The sequence below is a fragment of the Amblyomma mixtum genome, chromosome 3 (assembly GCF_055824585.1).
Source record: "Amblyomma mixtum isolate Tamu chromosome 3, ASM5582458v1, whole genome shotgun sequence".
Classification (NCBI taxonomy): Eukaryota; Metazoa; Arthropoda; class Arachnida; order Ixodida; family Ixodidae; genus Amblyomma; species Amblyomma mixtum.
Window position 1 is genome coordinate 179,011,852 of NC_143014.1, and position 27,116 is coordinate 179,038,967.

The window sequence follows — 27,116 nt, forward strand, 5'->3', positions numbered from 1 at the left end:
AGCTTAGTGCATCCAGTCCAGAGTCCACTTCCCTTTGTTCCAACTCGAAGCTATAAAAACAACCCCTTGCCATAATGTGCAAAAGAAAAAGAAACGAACACAATACAAGCCCAAAAATGGCGAAACATAACAAGTGCCAGAATGCAGTTGCACAAATGTGATGCTTGGTGAATAAAACCACACATCACAGTTTAGTGCTGCAACACAAAAGTAATAAATAAGCAACAAAACAAGCAATACAAATAGAAACGGAACAGAAAAACGTACTCTGTCTCCTTTCTCCCTGGATATGCTTAGGTGCCTTTCGCAATTAGTGACTGCTTCATCAAACTTGCCCATCATTTTGAGTGTGTTGCCCAAATTTCCACTCGCCTTTGCTTCCCCCAATAAGTCGCCGGCCGCCCTAGAAAGACGGAGGAAAAACGTTCCAAACGTACGAGAAATCTCTGCAGTATTCATAGAGAGTCCGCGTAAAGGAGAGTAAAAACAGTTATGCTGGAACTACATCAAACGCAAAAAACAATCGAACAATTATTTACAGTGTAAACTTACAAATTAGCATCATGTGCGCATTCAATCACAGAAAACAAAACAAAAATCAAGGCAAATGTGGCTGACACATCCGTTCAAACAACGGATGCATTTGACACCATGGTAATTTGATGCCATATTTTTCTCTACAGTAATAATCGGAAGTGCGAAATAAAAATAGCCTTCATTGCACTTACTTGGCTGTATTGAGATCAAGCAGATGGTACTGAAGAGCTTTATTATAATCTCCAAGGTAAAAAGAAGCATTTCCCAGCTGACTGTATACGGCGCTAAGCACTCTCGAATCATCCGTTCCTACGTTGATCGCCGCGCTTAAATACTCGACACCCGAGTGGAAATCGCCTGCCTTGCACAAGCGTTCACCCTCAAGCGCAAGCTCTAAACATGTACTGGACTCCATGCTAAGAGTGAACCTGCAAGAGAAAGGAGAAAGCCGGCTGAACGGCGCACGCCGAATGTCCACTGCCGCAGTTCCTGTGCCGCTGACCGTTGCGCCGCGCGCGCTGGCCGCCCTGCTAGCACCTACGTCACATACGCTATGCTTTACGTAATTCCCCGAAGCGATTAGTCACAGTGAACTGCCATGGTGCATAAATACTGCGCTAAAATGTTTAATGAACAGGTTATCTCTACCGTAGGCTTAATGACCAACAAAAGTTATGCAGGGCCGCTCGGGTGATAAAATCTGCTACAATACGTTGGAGGTAGATGCACAAGATTATCCGCGAAGGTGCTCCGAGACTCACTTACTGAAGGCTTGCAACGGTTAGACGTAGATCAACATTGCGATCCCACCGGGATATCAGCAGACTTTACATTAAATCCAGAGATGAGGAGCGAAGATGCTGGAATTAATCTGCTGCGGTGGTCATGAGACAACGTGCTTGAGCAGGGCTCGGCACCGCGCGTACGTAAGTGCGGGCTTCGGCTTGCTGCGAGCGTGAAGCAGAAGGCGGAGAAAGGACGATGGGAAGGGGAGGCAGGACGCGAACCGATGCCGCCGACGCGAACCGCACGCACTGACGTAAGACGTTGCTATAGCAACTACAGACGGGAACGGCGCCGAATGCGCAGAAGAGAGCGAACTTCGGCACTTCAGGCTTCGGGTGCTTTGAGGTTGTTCCCGCGTTCAGGCTCAGTAATGGGGTTGGGTGGTGTTGGTGGGTTGCGAAACAACCTACTGGGATATGAAATGCATTTGATAGGAAATCGAGCAGCCGACTCTTGGTTGATTCAGGAAGCCATGGATTACTTTCGTTCTGCTCACTGAATTGCGCAGCCGCGATAAAATTCGTATACAAAACAGTAGTCAATTACGAGTGACTGATTGGCGTTCATGCAGTGCATTTTATATGCTGACATCAATTTGCCACACAGGAAATTAAAATTCTTGCGTTTCAGACTCGACGTAGAAAGCGCATATAAAGCAAAAATAGCAACAGCACGGGGAGACAACGCGTTTGGACCATCTGTGTACCACGGTGGTTCGAACCATACCGGGACAATGTCACGTGACTAGAAGCGGCGCTCTAAAAGTTGACGCTGCTCTCGTTTGCTTCTTGTGGGATGTGTTCTGCGGCAATACTTAGCGCTACAATTTTGCCACTGCAGGTAACAGCAGTAATAGCCTGCAGGATGCGGGAGTGAGCTTGAGTCAATGAAAAACAGCCAGCGTGGTGAAAGTTTCTGAGGCATATTGCTTGCTGTTTTAGGCAGCTGACATTGCCTGTGGCGCGCGTGGTCAAATATCGCAATGTTCCCGCACTACAGTGAGACGCTCCGAAACTGCGGCACTACAGAGTACAGTTGTTGCTAAGATTGTCAAAGCCTGTCAAAGCTGTCATTCGTACTGTTGTGTGCTGCGACTTGAACATAACCAAAATATTCGCACCTTGTCATTATCGGTAGCTTCTGTATTGTCTCCTGTACGTGTTGAGGACAGTATACTAAATTCCTGCGTGGGTGTTTTTCGGTTCAGCGGCAAGATGCCGTGTACTGTTAAAGGTATTACGAAGGTTGAAGTGTCTGTTCGAGAACGCATTGTGTGTTGTGCGTACTGTGACAGTCCACCTCCGTAGATGACGGCTGTAAAGAAACGGGCTGCATTTGTCAATCCGCAGTCCGGACGGCACACAGGAGGACAAAGGTAAACACTTGTGTAATCCAACGTCACTTACGTGTTAGTCGTCAAACGCATTACTTTGAGAATAGCAGATTGTCGCACGGCTTCTGTATTGTCTCCTGTACGTGTTGAGGACAGTATACTAAATTCCTGCGTGGGTGTTTTTCGGTTCAGCGGCAAGATGCCGTGTACTGTTAAAGGTATTACGAAGGTTGAAGTGTCTGTTCGAGAACGCATTGTGTGTTGTGCGTACTGTGACAGTCCACCTCCGTAGATGACGGCTGTAAAGAAACGGGCTGCATTTGTCAATCCGCAGTCCGGACGGCACACAGGAGGACAAAGGTAAACACTTGTGTAATCCAACGTCACTTACGTGTTAGTCGTCAAACGCATTACTTTGAGAATAGCAGATTGTCGCACGGCGTGTATCTAGCTTGCGTACAGCTTAATGTTTTGTATTTCGTGACGTACGACTGGTGTCCAATATTTGCGGACGAGTGAGCAGTTCCCGCGCTTTTAGTTAACGATTGCGCTTCCTCTCTCTCGTTTGGCTTTATCAGCATTATCCGTTTTCCGGCTGCGTACAACGCGCGCGCGCTGTTGATGGTGTGATTTAACAGATCTACCTAATGCATAAATGAATTAATTTGAATTTGGTTGTAAACGTTGCAACTAATGTTGCCGACCTCTTCACGAAGGCTAGAAGCGCGAGGTTTCTGTGGCGCACGCAGCTTTTCTTTGAGGGCGCTCGAAGTCTAGAGCGGTCCCGTTTCGTCGTGCTACGCGGCCGCCGTGGTAGAAACAAACGCGCGAATTACTTGTTTCCTATTTTAATCTGGGGAGCATCAGGTCTAGCAAGTCATTTTTTACCTGTGCCAGTCAAAATGTAAGCCATGGTAGGGGCAGAAGATGCCGCTGGATCGGAACAAATATTCGATTCCGCACTTGTGATGACAGTTCATTTTGTAACGACAGCACAATGCATTTCGTGCAGTGCCAATCGTAGATGTTGCCTCGAATTGTTTTCAGTTGCATAAATAGTGTTCAGGGAATCAAAAATGGGATGAAAACTTCACATGTTTATGGTGAGCAGATTGGGAGACAGAGGCCCATCTGGAGAAAATCAAGGATAATATACAGCTGTTATGATAGGGTCGAAGGAAGTGCGTATGTCCAGGCAGGCATACATGACAAACAGCAGCAGTATTAAGCTGATTAATCCGATTAAGCCATGGTTATTCCCCATGCATCTACTGTTCCTTGGGATTTCACACTAGCAGGTCTAAAGGGATCAGTGAAGACCAGGGGAGAATCGGTCTACGCCATTGGCTGGAGGGACTCCCATTTGCCGTTTCGTTCTTGAGTTGTATTTGGCTATGAGAAGAAAATGACTTGGACAACAACAGGCCTACATGCAAAATAGACTGCCTCTCGAAGAACTCTCTCTGCAAAAATGGGGCTTGCGGGAGCTAGTCCTTCTTGCATTGCTTGGAAAGAGCAACTTGGATCTCACAACCCCACCAGTGGCTGTGTTTGAATCAGCCACCTGCTAATGCAGTGGCACATTGCTTAACCGCTGCACCACTGCACCGGCAGTGGTATGAGGACTCACCGCGATCTGGCAGTGTGACACATTTTGTGTAGTTGCATAGTCGGAATTGGAATAGATTGGTGAGTGAAAGATGGTGGTCTCAAAATTTTAATAGAATCATAAATTAGCGAGTTAAAGAAGAATGCTGTGAATCCAGTTGATCACCCCTGATTTTTCTGATTTGTCATCTTTACATTGCAACACAATAAACTACATGTTGGCTCTCTCTGGCAGCTAGCAAAAGGCAGGTAAGCTTAATAATGCTTACCTTTGTGCAGGGAAATATGGTGTCATATTGCTTGCATCAGTGCTCATAGTACCGTGAATTTGGATCATCTCAGTAGGAAGAGAAAGAAAAAGAAACGATGCCTTACGGCCCCCAGGCTTCATAGATGCTGGCTGGCACTTGGAATGAGGGCAGTAGGAGTGTCATGTTTGCAAGTACTGCCTTATCCTTCATACCACCGCAGAGTTTCATTAATATTGTACTCACAAAAAAAAATAGAAAAAGACTTGGAGGGCCAGGAATGAAGCATCACAGGGCATACACTGCCAACTTCTGTTCATCGACATTGGTTGTAATTGTGTACAAAGGACGAAAAGGCCGTAATTGCAAACTTCAAATGCCAGATATTGCGAACTCAGTAGTCATCCTGAAGGCACTGAGTAGAAAATAATTTGTTCAATTTATGGGACGTGCACCAACAGACAGACCATTTGAACACCTCTACGTACAGTACAAGATGACCAACTGGGGCTGAGGTGCATTGTGTGTGGCTGACTCACGCAACAGTTTGTCATGCTCAAAGGCACTTTTTTCAGCAAATATTGAGTACCTGTTTACAGGTGTGTGTGGGGATCTTTACAGATGACCATGGTCACAAGATATTTTGAGCGAGTTTAATTGCTGCAGATTTCAGATGCATACTTTTATTCAAACTTGGAATAAGTCGTGCTGATGTTGAATGTCCTGATGATCAGCAGGTGAAACATCAGAGAAAAAGCATTGTAATAGCGCACAAATGGTCTGGGTATATTGAAAATATACCTGAGCATGAGGTGGAGGTCGTAGCTATTAAAGAAGGCAAAAGTAGTCTTGATAATGGAGGAGTAGGCAGAGGGAAGTAAATTAAAAAGATGAGTAAGCAATTTTTTTTTTATTTTTTGCTGTTCTGGCCCAATTGACATATTTCTGGCCCAAGTTGGTTTAGTTTATGGGGTTTAACGTCCCAAAGCGACTCAGGCTATGAGAGACGCCGTAGTGAAGGGCTCCGGAAATTCGACCACTGGGGTTCTTTAACTTGCATTGACATCGCACAGAACACGGGTCTCTAGAATTTCGCCTCCATGGAAATTCGACCGCCGCGGCTGGGATCGAACCCGCGTGTTTTGGGTCAGTAGCCGAGCACTATAACCACTGATCCACCGCGGCGAAGTGATAGCTAGGACACTGAGGGTAGAGTGTACTAGAACCTATTCTAGTACACTCTACTGAGGGTGAACAAAAAAAAAATGGCTGTGGCTCAGCTTGGCTGAGCTGGTTTATACGGAGCGAAAGGCAACCGAACCAGTGGCCGATCTCGACGCGGAGACGTTGGCAGCATCCGCCGCCCTTTTCCGCTTGCGATACTCTGCCATACTGCCGCCTCAACTGTGGTTGCGACGCACGCGAGCTCTCCTTTTCAATCCTCCGACATATTATCAGGCATGCGACACAGCTGGCGAAGCGAGCGGAGGCGAGCGCAACGACGAGGCAAGCGGTGTGACGTCATACCAAACGGCGGCGGCGAGCGCACGGCGTCCGCCAGCTGCAGCGGTTGCTAGGCAACGGCTCAAGGTCGCTCCCTGTGCCTCCTCGGAGCACCGCCACAGCGAAACGCAAGTTAGTGGCCAATGTAGCTTTCGCTACAAAAATTAACTTTTGAAACAGAAATGAGTGGAAAATAATTATTTCAGTGAATTTTCCTCAAACGACCGCACCTCGCGGCCGCCTGTGAAAGTTCCTACAGTACGTCATTCCTGCCGGTCGCAAGCCTCCGCCCGCATGAAATGCCACATTTGACACGCTTTTGCTACGTTGCGCAGTCCATTTCATTCCGCTTCATCGTGTCCACTCTTCAAGCTTCTCGGCCTGCATCGCGTAGTTTTATGCTTTAGGTAGGGGTACTAGCCTGATTCGGTCAGAGTTAATCGGTATTAAATGCCCATCGACTGCAACGAGGAGGAACCAGAAAACCACAGCATGTTCATTTTCAAGCATGATAAAAAAAGCGTTTTGCATGGACGGTGCCGGTAGCGTCATTTTGTGGCAGCCAAAGGAACGGGCGCTGTCGTTCTAGGCAAGAGTACTGTAGCAAGAGCGAGCTTGCTAGTATCTACGCCTCGCCTTGACTCCTAGAAACCGTATTTATATCTGCCTTCCACTCATAATACCCTATATAAAGCACTGTTTGATCTTTTAATGTCACCGCGCGTTCATGGAAATTTCAGCGTTAACACCATATTACTGGTCCCGGCTCCCTCGTTACTACACAGGGGGTCTGCGGCGGATCGCCGCCGTTGTCGTGCGGATAGATGACAAGCGTATGCACCACAAGGCGGTCGCTCATCGGTGTCGTAATCTTCGCTCGTTCCGTCATTCGACGGGGTCATTCTCACGTGTACTTTGCATTCTACAGCACTCGAAAGCACGGCACGAAACGGGGAAGTCCTCAACTGCACACTGCCAGCCAGCTTGTCTATGGCGATGCTGAGGGCAAGAGTGACGTAATGTCCATCAGGTCGTTACCCGGTGCGCGCTGAATGCGGCCCAGTGGTTACTCACACAACGTCAGAAATGCACCCTAAGCAGAAAAGAGTAAAAAGGAAGTAAACTGTCCTCTGGCTCACTCCAAAAGGTGCGCTAGAGGACAGTTGACTCCCCTTTTACTCACATATAGGTGTATTCTTGTTAATAGTGTATACAGCCATCCGCTCAAAAAAAAACTCTCGGGCAATTCTTGGTGGATCGTTTGAATGTGGTGGCATCTTCTTTTGCTGCTAATTCGGTTGTAGCTCCGCCGTAAGGGTACGACGTGATGGCGATAATGGGTCAATGCCTGTATGTGCGGAATTGGTCATTCTCTGCCTTACGTTCATAGATCGCTGGGAGTTCTGTCGCGACCAATCATTAGTTTAACTGCCACTCGACATGGAGGGCAGGTTGTGATGGCATCACAAGGTTCGCACCGCGTCACATGCGACAGCGGCCGCCATTTCCGCTTGCACAGACCCTTCTAATGGTAACGCATTAATAACCGGAATGACGACTGTATACTAGAGTAATCGTATCTTAAGAATGCAGATGTAGTGCTTTTTAAATATTTTTAGATATTTGTTGGGTATCCCTTTGTTATAGATAACTATTCGAACCTTTTTTAGCCATTGAATATGAGGCCTACCCTTTTACGTTGACTGAGTGATCACATTTCCCCCTGTGCCAGTGTCTGTGCAACAACACACAACAATATCTCGTCCAACGTATCACTGCTTTCTTCTGTTAACATTTCGCATCATTGAAAGACTCGCAGGGATTTTTAACGGGCCTGTGTTGAGCCTACTGCTGCTGCTGCGCCCTATGCCGAGAGAGTGGATGAGTCAAGGAAACTCAAAATCAAGAAATTGCGTCGTTGTATTCAAACTGACAGGCGTCGTGAATATGCGGAATGCTCTTGCACTTCATTGACAACCAGCAAACTGATTTGTGCAACATTTTTATATTCCGCTTTATTAGTTAATTTACTAAAATTGTTTATGCAAATTATTGATATTCACTTTAGAGTGAAGTGCGTTTCGGTAATTTGTAGGGGATTCAGAAATAACCGATGCACTTTTTTTTTACAACATATCCCCTGCGCGGTATTTTTCTCCGGCATTTAAAGAAAGCCCGCGAAATATGAAAAAAAAAAAAAGAGCGCTCTGACCTCGTTCAGGTGAGCGCCCGCCGCTCAGTTCGACGAGATACACTATGATGCAAATAGGGTCACTCCACGCAGAACGTCCCAGACACCAAAGCGACCACCGCCGATTCTTTTGAGAAAAATTGGGTTAATTGTCGATTATGTGAATGGAGTTTCAACGAAGTATTTGTCTCGAAAAAATTCTTTGCTCACGCGAGCGCTTTTTGAAGTTTCCACGAAGATGCAAAAGTTGGCCAGAGTTAAAAATTGTTAAATCAAACGCGAAACAGGGCACAATGACAAATCTTTTTGTAGAATATTTCACGCGTTGTTTTTTCATCTGACTTCATTAATGAAGTCACGCAAGAATTTTCCGCGTTTCCTTAGTTGAGTAAAAAAAAGCAAATATTTGTTTTTATGTTTTCGCCTGTTGGTGTAGTTTATGTTAAAAATAATATACAACTGTTAAAGTGCTTTTTAAAGAAAACTACTTCCAAAGTTCGCAAAAAGTAACTTCTTATTGAGATTCAGGCCTACAATAAGGATCAAGGCCCTCCAGATGAAAATATGCGAGATTGCTGATAATACGCACCAACTTCGTTACTTGTAATATATAGTTTTAAATCGAGTAAATTTTGTTTATAGCGCTTTGTTAAAAATAGTTCTTTAATGTACTGAATTATTGAATGAGTGACTAAACTTGCCTATAGTAGGATACAACTTAAAAAAACAGCAGTTGCTAACACTGGGCCGCGGTCCGCGGCGTCTTGTATTACTCCGCTGGCCAATCGGAACAGAAAACGAAGTCATCTTTTTAATGTTTGACTATATCAAACAAGCCAGGTATCAAAACTCTAGAGCTTATCATTTTTTTCTTGTGATAAGCTTCTCATTTAGGTATAGAAGAAAAGTTTCAACAACGGACTACTTTTTCGTCGTGCACGGAGTGTTTCGCATTGCACTGGCCGCGACTGGCCCCGCGTGCCGTGGTCGTTGACGGGTAGAGTCACTGGAAAGAGCGGAGCGCCCCCTCTCGAGCGAAGATTTTGTATTGGAGAATCGCACTTGCACCATTTTTACTCGCGATAGAAGGCCTCGATGGAAGGCGCTTCTTTTGCAGACAGCTTATCCTTTCATCCCCACGAGACTTACCGCCTCTGCCCTACAGCTTGTCAGCAGATTCCGTCAGACAGATAGAGAGGGAATATATATATATATACTTTTCTAATCAATTAGGTTTAAGCGATAACATATTCTGTAATATTCTAAATTGATCGACACCACAAAATAAATTAATTAATTTAAAGAAATCCCCTGTGCCCCTTGGTTTCTGTGGCTGTTGGCTTCTCTCATATTTATGTATAACGAGCCCCTCATTCCCCTTTCCTTGTTTGCTATATATATATATATATATATATATATATATATATATATATATATATATATATATATATATATATATATATATATATATATATATATATTGGCGTAAAAAGAAGGCATTCGATTCTTTTTTTGCCCTCTATGTAGAGCTCATTTCACGGCTTTGACCATTTGCATCGTATATTATTGTAAAATCGCAACTCCTCCCCCTTACCTTCCGGGCATAGGTATATACGACCTACAGGGTTTTTCGTTATCGGGTAAAACCTTGATTCTTTCAACCCGGACAGGTTTCTCAAAAATCGGGTTAAACCTGATGTCTACCAAAAAAATGCGCCTTCTAGGTATCGTATAGTTTTACAGCCCACAAAACCGAAGACACCGCACTAAAATTAGTGGATCTATCGTGATCTATCCTGAGGGGCCGTTTTTGTTACCTGGTGATTTTGGACCTCTTTGAAGGCTTGTTATTCATGACGAGGCTAAAGGATATGTTCGAAAACTACGTTTTAGAAGCGATATGACAAAACACGGGTACTGAGCGGACGCATCGCCTCAAGCGCTACCCACGTTGATGAATTCCTGTTCCAAGGCTCTTCTACATTTAAAATAGCCTTAGGGATGTTGATCAAATTTTTTTTCGCAGTGTACGAACAAAATCAGGCAAGTCTTGCATGGACACAAAAGCTGCGCAGGAGACATGATAAATAAAGGAAGACGAGTATCTATCTAATTTGATAAACAATTTTTCACTGCACCTGCCATTACCGTAGTTTATGAAGGTAATGAGCATAAAAATAGAGCATTAGGTCCCGCACAAACACGAACTCTAATAGTAAATTGACTTTTGCTAAAAAATACCATAAAAAATCCCGATTTGTGAAAATATTCGCTGAAAAACCCGATTTGTTGCCGAATTTAAGCTAAAAAAATATCGCCTGATTTCTGACATCTGAATTCCCCCCAACCCCCCCCCCCCCCAAAAAAAAAAGGGGGGGGGGTCCTCGGGTCATACTCGCAAAACAAGAAAAAATCAACATGTCAAAACTGCGAAGAGCTGGCCACAGTAGATCACTTTTAGTTTTCATTACAAAAAAAAAATCCGGTTCTAAATAAGTAGCATTTCTGGCGGCTTTATCAATGAAACGAGGCACTTGTATATTTTTAGGATCTTAAGAGAAAACAAATATTGCGAACAAACTATAACGTTTAAAACGTGTCGCATTTTTCAGAAGGCTATACTTTCTCTGAAAACAGTAGGGGTGTGCAAATATTCGAAATCTTCAAATATCCAATCGAATATTCTCCTGTTTGATGCGCTTAACGAGTCAAATAGCGCATATTCAGAATTATGCCTAACGAATCAAATACGATCTCGAGTTTCCGAATGACTGACTCGAATTTCAAATCGGGCGCGCCGTAGTTTTCTTCGGCGGCCGTTTCAACAACATGGCCCATTCCGACGTTTCACAACATGAAGGGCCGCCGCGGTGGCTCAGTGGTTAGGGTGCTCGGCTGCTGTCCCGAAAGACGCGGGTTCGATCCCGGCCGCGGGTGGTTGAATTTCTTTGGAGGAGAAATTCTAGAGGCTCGTGCACTGTGCGATGTTAGTGCACGTTAAAGAACCCCAGGTGGTCGAAATTAACCGGAGCCCTCCACTACGGCGTCTCTCATAGCCTTAGTCGCTTTGGGACGTTAAACCCCATAAAACCAAAGCCAGCCAAACAACATGAAGGTCAGCGCGGTCAGCGCCGCCACGTGGTCCATTCGTGTGGCGGCGTTCACGGGGCTCGAACACGGCCTCCAAGATTGGCGGACCGCTTGGCCAGGTTCAGCCAGGTTCAGCAAACACTTCCTCCATCAATAATATCGGATGTCACGGCTCATAATTCTCGACCCTCTCACTAACTGAGATGTAGTGCCAGTTTGCTCGGCGGGGCTGTCCGTAGCGAAAAGTAACTATCCGACGCGCAGGACATGACGCGATCGCAGATTTTAATACTGTCTTTGTGTGGAGATCATTGTTGCTTCTTTCGACAGCTACAGCTTCAACTCCACATGTTATAGCGCTTCGTTGTTTCGCAAGAATATCCGTTTTATACGAATATTCACGCAAATTGCGAATGATCATATGGTTATTCGGTTCGGTTCTTTCTTTATTCGATTCGTAGCTAGGCTATTCGTATTCAAGCCGATCGCTTTCAAAAAGTACTATTCGCATGTCCAAAGAAAACAGCGCTGTTATAGGCTATAGAAAGGCCAAAAGTAAAATGCATGCATCGCCACCACAGGCCATTTCTGACAAGCAGTTACTGCGATGACGTCGACAACTTTTCTAGTATCTAATCTCTGAGGCTATGCCGCACCGCTGTATACACCTCCGCTAGCCATCACGGAGTCTCTAATGATCTCGACGTCGAAATAAAAATCCCCCGATTGGCGGTAAAAAAACAGTATATAATTAACTCGCAGGTTTATTCGCGATAAATCGTTTTGTTGTCAAATGAGCGTCCATAGACTGAAAAAAAAAAAACGAACTACCTAATCTTACTGAGAACAAAAATTGAACGGAGTTTCCTCAGTGGCCCTATACTAATATACAATAATAATGATACGACGGCTTTCGTATGCGCGCTTCCGACCATATCGCGTGACCACCTTTTCATGTTTCATTTCCTCCGAGTAATTATGTGCTTGTCCGCGAGGTGCCTCTGCTTCATCCTGCTTTCTTTTTCTTCATCATTTTCTCTGTCTAAGGCCATAAGCCAGTTTCAAGACAACCTCTTAGCATGTCTTCTGTGGTCTGTTCTCAGCCTTTCTGAATATAAAGGTTCCAGCTAAATTGGGTGTCATTTTCTTAATTTAATTTTATTTACTTGTGGGGATGCTGCGCAGTCGCGCTTTCCTCTGCGTGTGAATTTTGTTTGTATAACGCCCGTCCTGCCTGCACCCTTGTCTTAAGCACGCCCCGCTGGCTTCCTTTGTCTTCGCATGATTAATGCGGGTACCTGCGAAATGAATCGTTTGTGTCGTCGGGGGGATTGAACGCTTATTGCAGTGCACGATCGCAAGGAAGGGTGTCATTCGGACACGCGTCGGGACGGAAAACATCGAGCGAAAGCGGTGTCCTGTTCGTCCCTGGGGCCACGTGAAGCGCCCCATTGCGTTTGCACTTGTTCAGACTCTGCATTGCGCACTGTTATGTCGTTTTCGATGAGTCTGTCATTGGCATTGCCTATAGAACTTTAGATCTCGCATTTCTATTGCTTTTTGTTGATGAGCGTGTACGGACTGCCTTGTTTTATTCACGGAGAATGAGCGCAGTATCGTTCCAATGCAATTGGTCGCCCCTAAATTTTTCATTTTCGCTCCGCGGGCTCGTTATCGCTGTATTCTATTTCCTTCGCATTAACCCTTCGTGTACAGAACAAGCTCGCAGCTTTTTCCGAGAATGTGCTACACCCAGCGGTGATTCATTCGTTTCAGGTGAATTTAGCAGATCCTTCATACCAAAAATGACATGGTTATTTTTATGCCATCTAGCGAACTCAGTATACGCAATGTTAAAAAAAAAGCTGCTTCGAGAATGTCCGCCATTTTCGTGCAGCCAGATTTCGATCCCTGCCGCGGCGGTCGCATTTCGATGGGGGCGCAATGCTAGAGGCTCGTGTGCGGTGTGCACTGTCCGCACTGGCTCCGGGCCGCAGTGTCCCATAGTCGTATTCTGCTCTTTAATGTTACTGCGGGTCAACGAGCGATCGTGCCTATACATTCTTTTTTCGGTCCTCGTCCTCGCAACTTCTCTCGTTCCGACGCTTTTTCCTCCATGAGAAGCCCCTCTCTTGGCAGCATGATGTTAGCAGTGAACACTCACGCGTGCAAAGCACCTTTTGCGATGCATGACATTTCCGCCGTGTTCCGAAATATGAATAATGGCAATCGTTTATTTTGTATTAATCGTGTTTTTCTTTTAATCATTTTTAGTCTAGCTGCCCCGCGGTGTTTCCTCCTGTTATATTTTTCTAGACTGCAGTCCCCGTCACTAGTCCCGAGGCTTGTGAGCTACATTGAATAAATGCGCCGCACGTGAGGAGTAAACCGGCTGCTTTACTCTCTTCAGCGGTCGTGGCTGTGTACTCCGTCTGAATTGCCTGAGAGTAAAATGCCCTGCTCCGGCAGGGATGTGCCCTGCTCCGGCACACACTCCCACGATTGAAATGAGTTGAAGAATGATCCTGCCCCCTCCACTCGTTCAATGTGCGAGAGCTTTTGAGCAGCTGGAAGTGATGCGAAGGCATGCGCTTTTATACCTAAGTTCATTAGAATTAGAGTACCTGCGGAACATTTGTAGCAATACCACTAAATAAAGAGATTCTACGTCATTCGACTGTCTCGTTAACATTTTCGTATAGTAAGGAGGAAGATTAGCGCAAGTGACTGAAGACCGGAGTGGCGGAATCGCACCGCGCGGCGCTGCGGTTTGCGAGCACGCCGATAGCGAGAGTGCCGAGTTGTTCGCATGTTTGCAGCGCTGGAAAGGCCCGAAGGAAGTAACCTTTGTGCCGCTGTGCTGAGTCAGGTGTTGGCCAGCTGTGCGTCTGCCGAACTTCCCTTGGACTGAACAGTGGGAATATGCGTTTCTCTCGTTATCTTCGTGTCCCTGAACCGCAGCGCCCTGCGCTGGCATTCCGGCGCTCCGGTGATCGGTCACTTGTGCTAACCTTTACTCGCCACTCTATACCGGTGTTTTGAAACAGCGACCTTGCGAGAAAAAAAAAAAAAAAACTCACACCCAATCAGTGTTTGTGCTCAAGCGAGGCTCTTCCGCAGATTGTTTGCCGCGAAACCTCACTACGGATGTTTCGCATACGATGCCATTGCGGTTTGAATTAATGCGTGACGCGACCGGAAGTAAAGCTGCGCGGCATTTTTGTGGCATGAGCTATGTAGCAGAACAGCAGCGCTTAATTCCGTTCGCGAAAGGGCAAGCCTTGACGTGCGCCATGAAATCGCTTCCGAATGAATATTTTCTGCCGTGCTCGGCCCTGTTCTAGGTTGTCGCTTTATTTACTGAGCTGTGCAAGCTCATATACGGCAGCCAACTGTGACCAATTTGATCGCTGTACTTTTCAAAATGCTTATGAGGATATAAGCCTTGATAGTGAGACTGCAACGTATACCTTAACTGTCCGATTATAACGCGTGCCTGATTGTCATGACCGTGAAAATCGAAATAGCAGTCTGTGCAGAAGCCTAAAAGCGACGTTCACATCTGCTTCTGCGTTACTTGTTGCTGGCTTGGCGGTTCTTCTTCGTTGTCTTCGCGGCTAGAGCACATAAAAACAACAGATGCGTAAAAACGCATTTGAGCGGTGGCTCAGTGGCTTTAGCATTCGGCCGCTGATCCCAAGGTCGCGGGTTCGATCCCTGCCGCACCGGTCGTATTTCGAATGCGAAATACAGAACGCCCGTGTGCTGTGTGAAGTCACCGCACGTTAAAGAACCCCCCAGGTAGTCGAAATTAATCCGGAGCCCTCCACTGTACGGCGCCTCGCATAACCCGTATGCGACTGTTTGGGACGTTAAACTTCACAGTTTACACTTAGGCCAGCAATTGGAAGCAAATGGAGACCAACGACGATTCGCGCCTTCCACACTCTCGTGCAGCCCGGCTGACTAGCCAGGTAAGCGGCAGACCTATTGATCGTAAAACACTTTATTGGTCGGAAAGAGCTTGGTGCTAAGAGGTCGCGTTAAGTGGTCGAGAGTACATAGCCCTCGACGACTTTGTCAGCCCACTCCACCGCCAAAACTTGCGTTCTGGGGTCAGAGCTAGCCAGCACGGTTTCCCGCTGCTGGAGAGAAGGAGCGGTAACAGATCACCCGGAGGTGGCAGGCCTAACTACAAACGGCCCTAAAGTTTTGAATTCTGGCGCGACGGAGGCTTTGGAGGTTACCGGAAGTGAAGTTCATCCATGTTGACGTTTCACATGCGACTGCCCGGCTGGGCGTCTCTACGCTCACGTGTAAATTCGGCCTTCTTCCGCTTGCGGTCTTCGGTTCGATCGCATTCCCGAAACACTTCGTGGACTCCAGGGCCCGGTTGCAAGAAGCAAATTAGACAGTCTAGTTCCCAGTGTTGTCTTATTCGCAGTCTAAAATAAAGCCACCGTTGGTTTTGGGGAAAAAAAAGGCGCATAACTGGTTTATTGGGTCAGGAGACCCCTGAATCCCCCTGTGAGGTTGCGGTGATGCCCTACTACGAAGTGAGGCAGTTATGCGCCTTCAAAACCAACGGAGGGTTTGCTCTGCGAATAAGACAAGCCTGGGATTCCCCGCGTCTGCCGCGCCGGGCTTCCTCCTTTCCACATGAAACGTGCGTTGCGCGTAACTGTGACATCGACTGCCGTTGTACCCTTATGTTTGTCTCTTTAACTTTACAGCTTTCCCTGTAAAAAGGTCAACTTATACGCGGCAATATATGTAGTTTGATCTATAACGTGTCCAAGATGCCAACCATGCCAACTGCCAATGGAGAAAGTTCATGATGAAAAAATTGCGCAAAAGGAACACGAGGGACGGAAAGGGAACGACGCAGACAAGCACGTTGTCCTGGCTATTTCGACTAGTTACATGCACTGGAGGTGTTGCTTTTTCTGCATACTTCCCGAAAGCGCATGTATTTTCGCACGATGCAGCCAAATTTTGTTGAGCCACAGCGGCAAGGGTAATCGAGTTTTCGAAATTCTAACAACTCATATGGCTATTACTAACGGCCGGATACAAATCTCTAATAGCAATCAGGTGCCTATCGGTAATAGTTTAAAAAAAAGTGAACTATTAGAATTTAGTTATTCGCTTTACTAGTTAACATGATTCGCCTGTTTTTTGATGTCCACCGGCACTGGTATAACTATGCCACAGTAAGCTTTTCTCTGCTGCAAAAACCTTATTTTAAAAAATTTGTGATCACCTTTCCTGAAACACCTGATATAGAAGGTGTTTCATCTAAGAATTTACACAATTTTTAAAAATAGGCTTTTTGAGTTAGAAGAGTGCTTTTTTGGCATATCATTGTCAGTGGTGTAGTACATCAGAATACAGCTAAGACGTGTTTACTAGCAGGTTGCTTATCTGATATTGAATAGTTAACTTTCTAACTACTACTGTTAGGCTCCTTAATTATTGAGAAGCGTGTAGGCCAGTGTAATGAATATCCATATCAGTCTAGAATTTCGAAAATGCGGTTATCCTCGGCGCTGAGGCCCAACAAATTTTGATTACGTCGCACCAGAATACATGCGCTTTCGAGAAACTTGCAGGCAGAGCAACCTTTCCAGTGCACTTAACTCGTCGAAATAGCCAAAATTTGGTGGGCCACAGCGCCGAGGGTAACCGCGTTTTCGAAGTCCTAAATACTGATATGGATATTATAGTAGGATACAACTTAAAAAAACAGCAGTGGCTAACACTGGGCCGTGGTCGGCAGCGTCTTGTATTACTCCGCTGGCCAATCGCGACTGTAAACGCAGTAAGCTTTTTAATGTTTCACTATATTAGACAATCCATGTATCAAAGTTCTAGAGATCATAATTTTTTTCTTGTGATGAAACTTTTTGTTTACGTAACAAAAAACATTTAAGCAGCGAACTACGTTTTCGTCGTGGAGGAATTCTGTGCGCGGAGGCTGAATGTGGGCGGAGCTTCACTGCAGACTTAAGTTGTATCCGACTATAATTACGGTGGGCTAACGCGTGTCAATAATTAAGGAGCATAACAGTAATAGTTAAAAAAGTTGACTATTCAACATTAATGTACCAGCCTGCTTGTTAGCGCGTCTTAGCTCTATTCTGGTGTGCTACACCGCTGACAGTGCTATGCCGAAAAAGGCGCTCTTCTAACTCAAAAAGCCTATTTTTAAACAGTCTTAAAAAGTCTTGTAAAAAGTCTTGTAAAGTCTCAGGTGAAACACTAGTAAAAGACACCTTGCGTGCTTGTTCAGAAGCCCTGTAGACTTTGTAGCTTCCTCTCTATGTGTTCAAAGACGCTCACAAAGCTGTGTTGTGTTGGTAGCCGTACTGGCCTTTGTTCGCGTCTGCCTGAGGATCTGTTCTCGCTTCGGCGAGCGCGGTTTCGGCCGCGTATCTGTTTTTTCAGCAGCGTCCGCTCCGGCGGACGCAGTTGTTGCTGCGACGCGCGCCTTTTCTCTCCTTTTTCTCTTTCCTCTGATCTTTTACTCTCCTCTATCTGCACGTGGCAGCGGTGGTGGCTCGTCTGGAGCCAGATGGCAGGCCCGTGCAATTTCCTTTTCATCCTTCTCTCAGTCACAACAACAACAACATTTCGTCACTCGTGACTAGGAGTGGCCCTGAAACCCATGCGCAATCGAAGGAGGCGCAAGGCGCGGGAACAGCGTGCTAGCGGCGGTGTGTGGCTCAGATTCTGTAGCGCGTGCCTGAGCTGCCTGGACGCTCGCGTCATGTTCTCGTTGCGCTGCTTTGTTTACGGCACGTGTTGGTTGGCGAGCTTCCGACGTTTTGCGTCACGTGCGTTTTGGGGGGACGAGGTTCTGCGCGGACAAGGCATTCGGACATCGTGGCGTCACGTAGCTTGCAGCGCCCGAACCTCTTCGATTGCACGAATGGCATCGGAAGTGGAGTAATCGCTCCTGAGACGCACGCGCTTGGCCGCTTGAATCGCTGATAGTGGCTATCGTTGTTTACCTGTGGCGCTGGTTTTCTTTTTCTTTTTTTTTTTTTGTTCCGCAGACCGTGAGAGAAGAAACGCTGGTGGCGTCGCCTGAACGCGGCCTTCCCTGCACCGTTCATGGCAGCAGCCTTGGCGCAGCTGTACGCGATGCTGATGTTGGAGGCCGTTGTCCTGGCTCCGGCGGAACCCTCGGCGCTAGGTTCGTTCCAGCAGAGCATTTATAACCCCTCTTGGCATTTATAACCCCTCTTGGGCCAGTTCCCATGGTCGACCTGTTCATCAGCGGTACCCCCCTTTATTTTTCGTTTTATGGCTCCGAGCTGAGAGCTTTCCAAAAAACAGCTCAAGGCAAAGTGCAGCGGTGGCGAGAGGCCACACTCTGAGGCGGTCACGTGCGCTGCGCCCGAAACCCAAATCACGATGACACACACACGCACGCACGCACAAACGCACCACACATGGCAAAATTACTTTTGAAAAGTAACTCAATTGAGGTACAAATTACCTTCCTGAAAATCGCGAAAATGTAGTTAAATTACATTACTGGTTACTGCTTTAAATATAAAAAACAGCGGGGTTACATTACATTTACGTCCTTAAAGTAATGCAGTTACGTTTAAATTGCGTTTCACGCATATAAAAAAAATATGCTGTTCACATCTACAGAATTTTCGGATCTCTTAGTTTACTGTATCGCAGGAGCAGCTGAGCTTCAAAGTGGTCGTCGAAAATTTTGCCCCGTTTTGAAAAAAATGCTGTTTTGGGTCATGCTGAATTGGCGCGTTGCTTATGCTGTTCGGGGCACCCAGCTTAGTACATATGGTAGTGATTTATTACCAGCTGATACAGAGGAGCGACCCGAAGCCGCCCCGCGCTTAAACGACGGCCGCTAACCCTCGGGCAGCGGCGGCGTCTTCAGCCAGGTGTAGGAGCTTGATATGTGTCCCCGGGTCGGGGGTGAGCATAAAGCCTCTCAATAATCAGAGTCGATAATAAAGTGACTCGCGCGGGCAGTTCCAGATCATATGATTTCGATTGGCATTGTTATCACAGTTTTTGCATTTGTCTGAGTCCTTCCGAATAGAAGCTACGCAGTTTGGGGCTTGGATAGGTGGTTTACACCAGGCTTTGGCCTGTCGTTTGGAGAGCGTTTTATCTGCTGGGGGTAATCTGAGTCTTGCAAGCCTGTAGTGCTGCAGGATTTCTCTGTAAGAAAACAACCTGCCCTTGCACGACCCAGCTCGGCGGGACAGTTCTCGAGCTATAGGCTACGCAGAAAAACTGGGGGGACATATGCAGCCTCTTGGATCGCAATATGGGAGTCTCTTTAAGTCTTGGAGCTTGCTCCGCCATCTGCGTGCAGGTAGCAGGACCACTCAAAGGCAGAACCTGCAAAAGCTTGTGCATGCATATGCAACCACACCAGATGACCTTTTCCTTGAACTTAAAGGCAGATATATCGGAAATGCTCCTATAGTGCATATACAGCGAAAAGCTTTTTCATCCTTGGGTGCGACTAAAAAGCTTAAAGTCATGTGGCGGCTTCCGTGTGAGTGGGTGCGCGCTGCGCGTGGGTGCGCCGGCGTGCGTAGGCGCCCGCGCACTTTTCGCATCAATATGGAGGCTCACATCTGCGTGCCCGTCGCTGCTCGTCAGCGAATGGAAATTCGCCAGCTTGCTGGCCTATAGGCTTTCCGCGCAGCGCTCCTGTTTTCGGAGCGCCCGAGCAGGCAATCGAGAGACCAAAGGCTTGCCAACACAAAGAGCAAGGATGCATTTTTATTAAAGTAATTTTGAAAGTAATTGATTACTTTTTCTGCGAAATTGCTGTCTAGAAGTAATGAACTACATTACACAATTGCCACATTGGGAAGTAATCGCATTACAAAATGCCGCGAGATGTAAATTATTGCATTACAGTAATTTAATTACTGCCATGTCTGGCACATACACGCGCACACACACAACACGTACGCACACACAGTGCGGCATGGTACATCGCAGAATGATTACGAGTCGACTTTCATAGGTACGTTATGTTCCATCATTCATGACTATACATGTTCGCTTATATGTGTTGTCACATCGTACACCGACGTTCTGACATCATCCGAATTTGGACGCCGGCTTTTGTGCTAATGAGACTTGTAATGCTTTCGCGTTAATATCCAGTGGAAGTAATGACGCACTTTGGAGCAAGCGTGATGAGGCCCATTCATGCTGCATCGGTAACTGAAGTGTGTCGTGAACTGGAAGGGCGCATATACATTGGCAGAAATAGGAATACGCTGCGGCAGGTATTGTGAAGTAAATATTTTTGGGTAACCCTTCGTTCGTATCAAATGCATGTTGAGGACAGAAACAACGTGCTTCTCTAACATAATTTTTCTCGAATTGTACGCGATTCGCGAGAAACGCGAAAGTTAGTACAATTACAGTACTTAAAGGACTATAGACACAATTTTATTGCATGTTTTCTTCTTTAAATTGATACGTTAAACATTAGAGTGCAGGGGTCATCGCGTGGTGTTCGCTTACGACCGTTAAATAATTTTTATTTTTATTTCTTCTGTCATGCTGTTTCGGTTTCGGCTTCATCAACCGAACGATGGCTGTGACAGGTAGTTAAACTTTTAGGCACGGAAAAATTACAATAAAAACGCTGATGCGTAGTTTTAACTCACTACTTGAACCAGCCCGCATCAAAAGCTATAATTACAACAAACGACGTATCAGCAGTTATATTGGCGTTTTTTTTTTTTTTTTTTTGTTCCCCACTTGACCTAAACGTCAAACCCATCCTTCAGTTGATGAAACCGAAAGCGAAACAGTGTTGAGAAGAATTCAGTTATAACTTATTTAGCGGTCGTAAGCGCACATCACGGGCAGTCCTTGTATACCAATGTCTAACGCATCGTTAAAAAAAAAAAAAAAACACTAAGGCAAAATTCGGAGTCTGTAGTCGTTAATTGATCCAGGATTTTAAATCACTTGGAGTTTTAACTTGTTTCAGAATACACAAGTGAGAATTTTTTCAGTGGAATGTTAAGTGTAAAAATGCATTGTATTGGTCGCCAGATTTTCTCCCACTCTTACATCTGCACCACAACGCACGGTTTGTATCATGCGTAGCATTAAAAATCCCGATGCCTGCGTGAAAGGCGAATCAAATCTCTTCGCTTCCGTGAACACTTTCACCACGACTTTTGCTAGAACATCGTCAAGACACACCAAGACGGCAAAAGAAATAAAAAATTGTTGCCTTTGCGGAATCCAGTGGGGTGTGCACACTGCATGTGATCCGCCATTCATACTCGTGCCATGGGCATAAAAGTACACTGGGACGTATAACGTGCACAAGATGCGCATACTTGCCTCTGCATGGTTGCTTACTTCGTGCTTAGCATAGCAACTATCTACTACGCCGCCGAAACTTTGTAAAACAAATTAACTCCCTAAGAAAGTGCTCTTTTTCGTTAGCGTGTAAAGCACAAGATATGTCACCCCTGACGGTTTATTGTGCCGACGCGTTCTTAGAGCGCTCATAATTTTTACTTCCTAGGAAACAGAGTAATCAACTGCTTATAATATTCCTGTTCCGCAAATTTCGCCTTTTCGAGATCGAACCTGCGTCTTTCGGGTCAGCAGCTGCGCACCATAACCACTGAGCCACCGCGGCGGCCGCCAAGGAAAGCTTAGATGAAGTTTTAATTATCATTGCTTTGGAGAAGTAAATTAATAAAGCCATCATTTAGATTGTACGAAGTTTTATGACCTGAGCGTCGCCATATTTATTGCTCTTCGGACTCCTGTGTACACCTGGCGCCATACCACTTCCATCATGCCTGCGACATATGTGCACACAGCATCCCAGCGAGCAATGAGCAGGGGGTCTGCAGCGCCACTTGCGCTTATTTTGATATAAACGCGATTGCCTGCGCGATGCTGTGCTAAAAGCATTTAATTAAGCGAAATTTCGCCAAGCTACGCCAAAGGCCATGGTGCCGTCAATGCGATTTTTTTTGCTCAGTCTGTTCGGCTTTCTCGTTCTCCATGAGTAAGTGCGTGAATGTTCGAATTTTGAATAGTTTCAAATTGTGCAATTGCTATTCGATTCGATTCGCACCGCACTTTTTTATTAGATATATTCGACCCTTCTCTTTGTACTACAGTCGAACCTCGTTATAACGAAACGGTTTATAACGAAGGAGTGGTGATTTCCCTTGGAAGTCAACACGGGCCGTAGCGAAGCTACAGCTATAACGAAGTAATCGCCGGGCCCCTTCAACTTCTTTATAACGAGGTTCAACTTATAACGGCGAACCATCGCGGCGTTTCCAAACAACACTTGCAGCATTGACGCGCTTGTCGGATCGCTTAACTTGTTCATACCTTGTAGAATCAACTGCAAGCACGCGGTAGAAGTGCACGCGCGGTAGTATTAGTTATTGCATAAAACCAACGTGTCGACGGCTACCGAGAGAGGGAGCGGCCGCTGCGCGCTCACGGGTCGGAAAATATGGCGCAGTGCACCATTCGGCGCGCCATAACATCGGGCCTCGATGCTGTCGACAAGTGGCAATGAACACTTCGGTGAAGACAGGCAAACGAGCGCATGCTATCATTTTCGGTCGCTACCATAACACGCTCGGCGCGCATTCAGCGGCAACTCAATGAAAACTTCTTCGGCGTACGTGCGGAGCGCCTGCGCGCCCAGCACCGCGCCGCGACGGACGTCGAAAAGGGGCATGCATCTGGCTCGCTCCCCCTCGCGAGCCGAATGAAAGAACGTCAAGCCCTCAACAAAGGATGGTTGGGGAGCTGAAAGGATTCCAAGAAAACTTGGGGGAACCGGAAAAATCTTCAAGCCATGAAGAAAAGAGCCCCGCGGTACTCCGATTGTTGTAAACCGGACCCCGCTTCCGACGCGGGCGCTAGTCGCGCCTGCTCGCGCGTCGCGCCTCGCGGTACGCATGCGCTAGTCTGCTCGGTTCGTGGAGACAGCCTTCGTTCTACACAATTTTCGGCTATTAAAACCTAGAAATTGAATTTTAAGCCACAGGGGGTAAGAAAGAAGCGGATGACAAACTGAAGCCTCTGAGCCAACATGCACAACCGCGTCTCGTGGAGCGTGACCCACGTGCTGCATCTCACGACGTAGCTTCGTTTTCATGCTTGCGGTTGACAGAATTTTGGTGAATTTTGGTGCCTTTCTGCGGCGATGGAATTTGATCAAGAGCCGCAACAGAATTCACACCGCCTGTAGTAGCTTGTTCCGCCAGCTAGTTGGAGTGCGTTGGAAGCCGCTGAGCACAGTATGTGGGGTGGGGGCATGCTTTGATGGGCATTACAGGGTCCCTCTATGAGTGGTGCATTGCTGTGCTGCGTGCACACGCTAAATGTGTCTAGAGGCATGTGCAGTCTCTGTAGTGCTCACCGCACACTTTTGTAGTCAAGGCAGGCCAAGCTGTGTCAGAATTTAAAATGGCTTCTGACACTCGTTGCGCAGGCAGGCACGGTGTGCCATTAGCGACGTGTCATGCAGGAACGCTCCCGCAGATGCCGTGTAAGAGCCGAGATTGCGTGGAAATCCATGGATGCTACTGTGAGACCAGCCCGCAAGGATGTAGCAGCGAGGAAAGCACAACACATGGGAGCATAACAGCTGGTGTTTTTCTGTATTGAGTTTGTATCCTAACTAATATCGAATGAGCTTAAAAATGCCCCCTGCTCTCTGTGCTGGTACGTGCTTTGCTGCCTCTGACTCATTGGGAAAGCTGGTTGAGAACACTGTTTTGTAGGGTGGCTTTTTGGGCTTGTTGGTGGTACATAGCTTCAAAACACTGTATAGTGCAGCCAAAGATGACCTGGCAACCTTCAAGAATGTAGTGATCTCCTAATCCGGGTAGCCTGTAGCCAAGGAGACAATGACTGCATTCCTATTCATTTACTGAGTTAGCTGAAGTTCTGCCATGCTTACTTGCAGCAAAAAAAGGATTTGTAGCTGTGATGTAGAGGATGGTGTGTCACCTGTAATGTGTGTTCTCAGATACCTGCTGCACCCTGTACATCACCAGAAAAGACTGGTGATTCATCTGTTAGAAACAATATTCTTAAAAAGAAAAACTAAAACTGTGTTTTGAAATGAATACAGAAAAACATCCACTGAGTTTTCAAAAATAAAAACCAAAAAATCCAATCCCATAATTATACTGTAGTGCACTATGCTATGTGCACATTTGTATATTGCGAGTGTTTTTCAGGCTTTAGCAAGCATGGGAGTCAGGTGAGTTCCAGTCCTTTATATTTTTCGTATTCTTCTTACACAGAGATGACTTGGTGGAATGATACATGTGAGATGGGATCCAGCATCATTCAGCCATTGCTCGAGCTGCCAGTTGTGGTGACGGGCTGCGTTAGCAGGAACATCTCTCATCGGTCTGAGGTGAGAACTTGCAAAGCTATTTGAGTAATATGTAAAAAATGCGCACTTGCTTTTTGAAAAAATTTTAAATCACTACTTTTTGACAGTCATACTCGTCATCAAATGTGTTGTGTTGTTATATAGCAATTTAATAAATTAGGGAAATTTTGGGAACTGAGTGCAAAGACATGTTTCATATGCGAAGCCAAAATACACTCAGGAGCATAGCCTGCATTTGGATCATATGACAGGGAACCTGTGTTTATTTGGGCAGATGGCACCATGCTGAGTTTTTTTATTTAGTGTTCCGAGTCTTGTTTTTAGCCCTTATATTCCTGAAGTGAACTCGCAAAGATTATTGAAAACAGTAGCTTTTTTCGTAAATCAGCTCTTGGAATGTGAAAAACCAATGTGTACATATTTTAATTTATCATGTGCTTCTTGAAAACACCGTGAAAGACGGGACAGACAACACGAGCGCTGACTGTCAACTCATAAACTCACTGCTTATGCAGGTCATGTGGTGTTTGCGCAACAATTTTCGAGAGTGCCTTAAAAGAATGCCTTACCAAAATGGTGTGAGGGCAAGTTTGGAGCAATCCTGTTTCATAAAAAACTAGGCACACTCTCTCTTGCAGATGAAAATGAAACCTGACATGATCAATGCGCTCATCACAGGACTTAACAGTATGTCAAAGTTGAGACATGAAGGCAGAATGCACTGCTGCTTGTTAGGAAAATTGATAGTGTTCAACTGCCCATGCTTCGTATTCAAGTATAATAGGGAATATGAAACCAACGTGAGCAGCGTTCGGTTTTGTGTTGCAGATCAAGTTGCCACTGATCACCCTTTCACTAACCATTTTGTGTTTAATACCTGCTGTGCGCTACACTACATATTTCTAAGAAACCTTTCATGTCACTTTTCAAGTGTACCCAAACTCCTTTTTGTCTGTTGGAGGAGTGCTATACAAAGCTAGGTCACTTACAGCGAGTGGTTGGGAGAGCAGGAGGGGTGGTGGCGGTTGTTTCAGCCGCACTCTCCCGGCTCACTCATATCCTTGAATACTACCTAATTTTTGTTGGAATAAGTTGATAAATGGCTGCCGCAGTGGCTCAGTGGTTATGGCACTCTTCTGCTGACCCGAAAGACGCGGGTTCGATCCTGGCCGCAACAGTCGAATCTCGTTAGAGGCAAAATTCTAGAGACCCGTGTACCGTACGATGTCAGTGCACGTTAAAGAACCTTAGGCGGTCGAAATTTCCGGAGCCCTTCACTATGGCATCATTCGTAGCCTGAGGTGCTTTGGGACCTTAAACACCCATAAACCAAACCAAACCAAACCAGTTCGTAAATGCTGTCATATTTAAAAATCTGATGCTATTATTGTGTGCCAGCTATTTATCATGAAGTAATTTTTCAAGTTCCTGGTATTGTGAAAAGTTAAGTCTTCATATTTTTTATTCATCTGCAGAAAGTTAGCTTTTTCTGCACGTTTACTATTTGCATTTAAAGTTTTTTCAAGATCAAGTAGATCTAACTTTCTAAATTAAGTAATCTCGGATCTCGTTGATTTCCTTGGGGCAGTTGCATGCATAGCAATAACTGAAAGAATTGTAGCTTGAAATTCAGTCAGCACCATTTCTTGGTTGAACTGGAGTCCTTTAATATGTTTAGTGGCTTGCTTTCTGCAAGACTGTGACTGTTGGTACATTAAAAATATTTCTGGGCCATTCGGCACAGAACGGAATCCTTCATTGAGTCATCTGTATTTTTTAAATAACTTATTCAGCAGAGGCAAAGCATGTGGGCCCTGGACTGTTGCAAATGCTTGCGCCAAGCTCATGCAGCTGCTTACTGGGTGCTTGCTGCTACACATTCAACAGTCCAGCATTTACAGTGGCAATATACAGAGAGCACTTCTTGTAAAGTAACCCGTTCCAAGGAATGTGAATAATTATTGGCTATATCGGACTGCTCCAGAATATTTTGACACACATGCATTTCTAACTTTACATATCGAACGCAGTTGACCATAACATGGATAAATCGAACTGCTGAGCGCCAGGCTGTGCCCACTCGAATGGCAGGCAGCAGGCTTTGCCTTACTATGCGAGTGACTGGTGGTGATGCAGCAAGCGTTTGCACCAAATTTTGCGCTTTATCTCGCTTGTGCCATCGGCGTCACATAAGATAGAGTGGGGTGAACAGTTTGTAGTCAGGCATTCGGCACCCATTTTCACCTCCCACGCCCGTCGATAGTGCCCTGGAACCAGCAGCATGGTCAGTTGTAGTCTTCCAGTAGCCATCCGGTTCTCATGTCGATTGTCACAGAGGTAGTGAAATCGGTGATAGCTTTTGTTCTGGCGTCCCGTTTTTCATGCGACACTGCTATA

At 46.0% G+C, this 27,116-nt stretch overlaps 2 protein-coding genes across 4 annotated transcripts in view; one reads left to right on the forward strand and one right to left on the reverse strand.

Annotated features, from left to right (window-relative positions):
* pins (G-protein-signaling modulator pins) overlaps nt 1-1,544 on the reverse strand; it is a 32,577-nt gene extending 31,033 nt beyond the window's left edge. Inside the window, exons 1-3 of the mRNA XM_089582061.1 lie at nt 1,303-1,544; nt 729-965; nt 268-403 (exon numbers count right to left, since the gene is read on the reverse strand). Coding sequence (XP_089438187.1) covers nt 268-403; nt 729-952 — 360 coding nt within the window. The 5' untranslated portion in view covers nt 953-965; nt 1,303-1,544. The remainder of the gene's footprint in view (nt 1-267; nt 404-728; nt 966-1,302) is intronic.
* A 1,246-nt stretch (nt 1,545-2,790) lies between these two features.
* The window catches only part of LOC149352852 (transforming growth factor beta receptor type 3-like), a 76,274-nt gene continuing 51,948 nt past the window's right edge, over nt 2,791-27,116 (forward strand). Inside the window, exons 1-3 of one of the 3 annotated variants that reach the window (XM_089582057.1) lie at nt 2,791-3,016; nt 18,355-18,494; nt 24,625-24,740. In XM_089582057.1, the coding sequence (XP_089438183.1) occupies nt 18,413-18,494; nt 24,625-24,740 (198 nt within the window). In that variant the 5' untranslated portion in view covers nt 2,791-3,016; nt 18,355-18,412. The other 2 variants (XM_089582058.1, XM_089582059.1) reach the window with 2 other exon arrangements.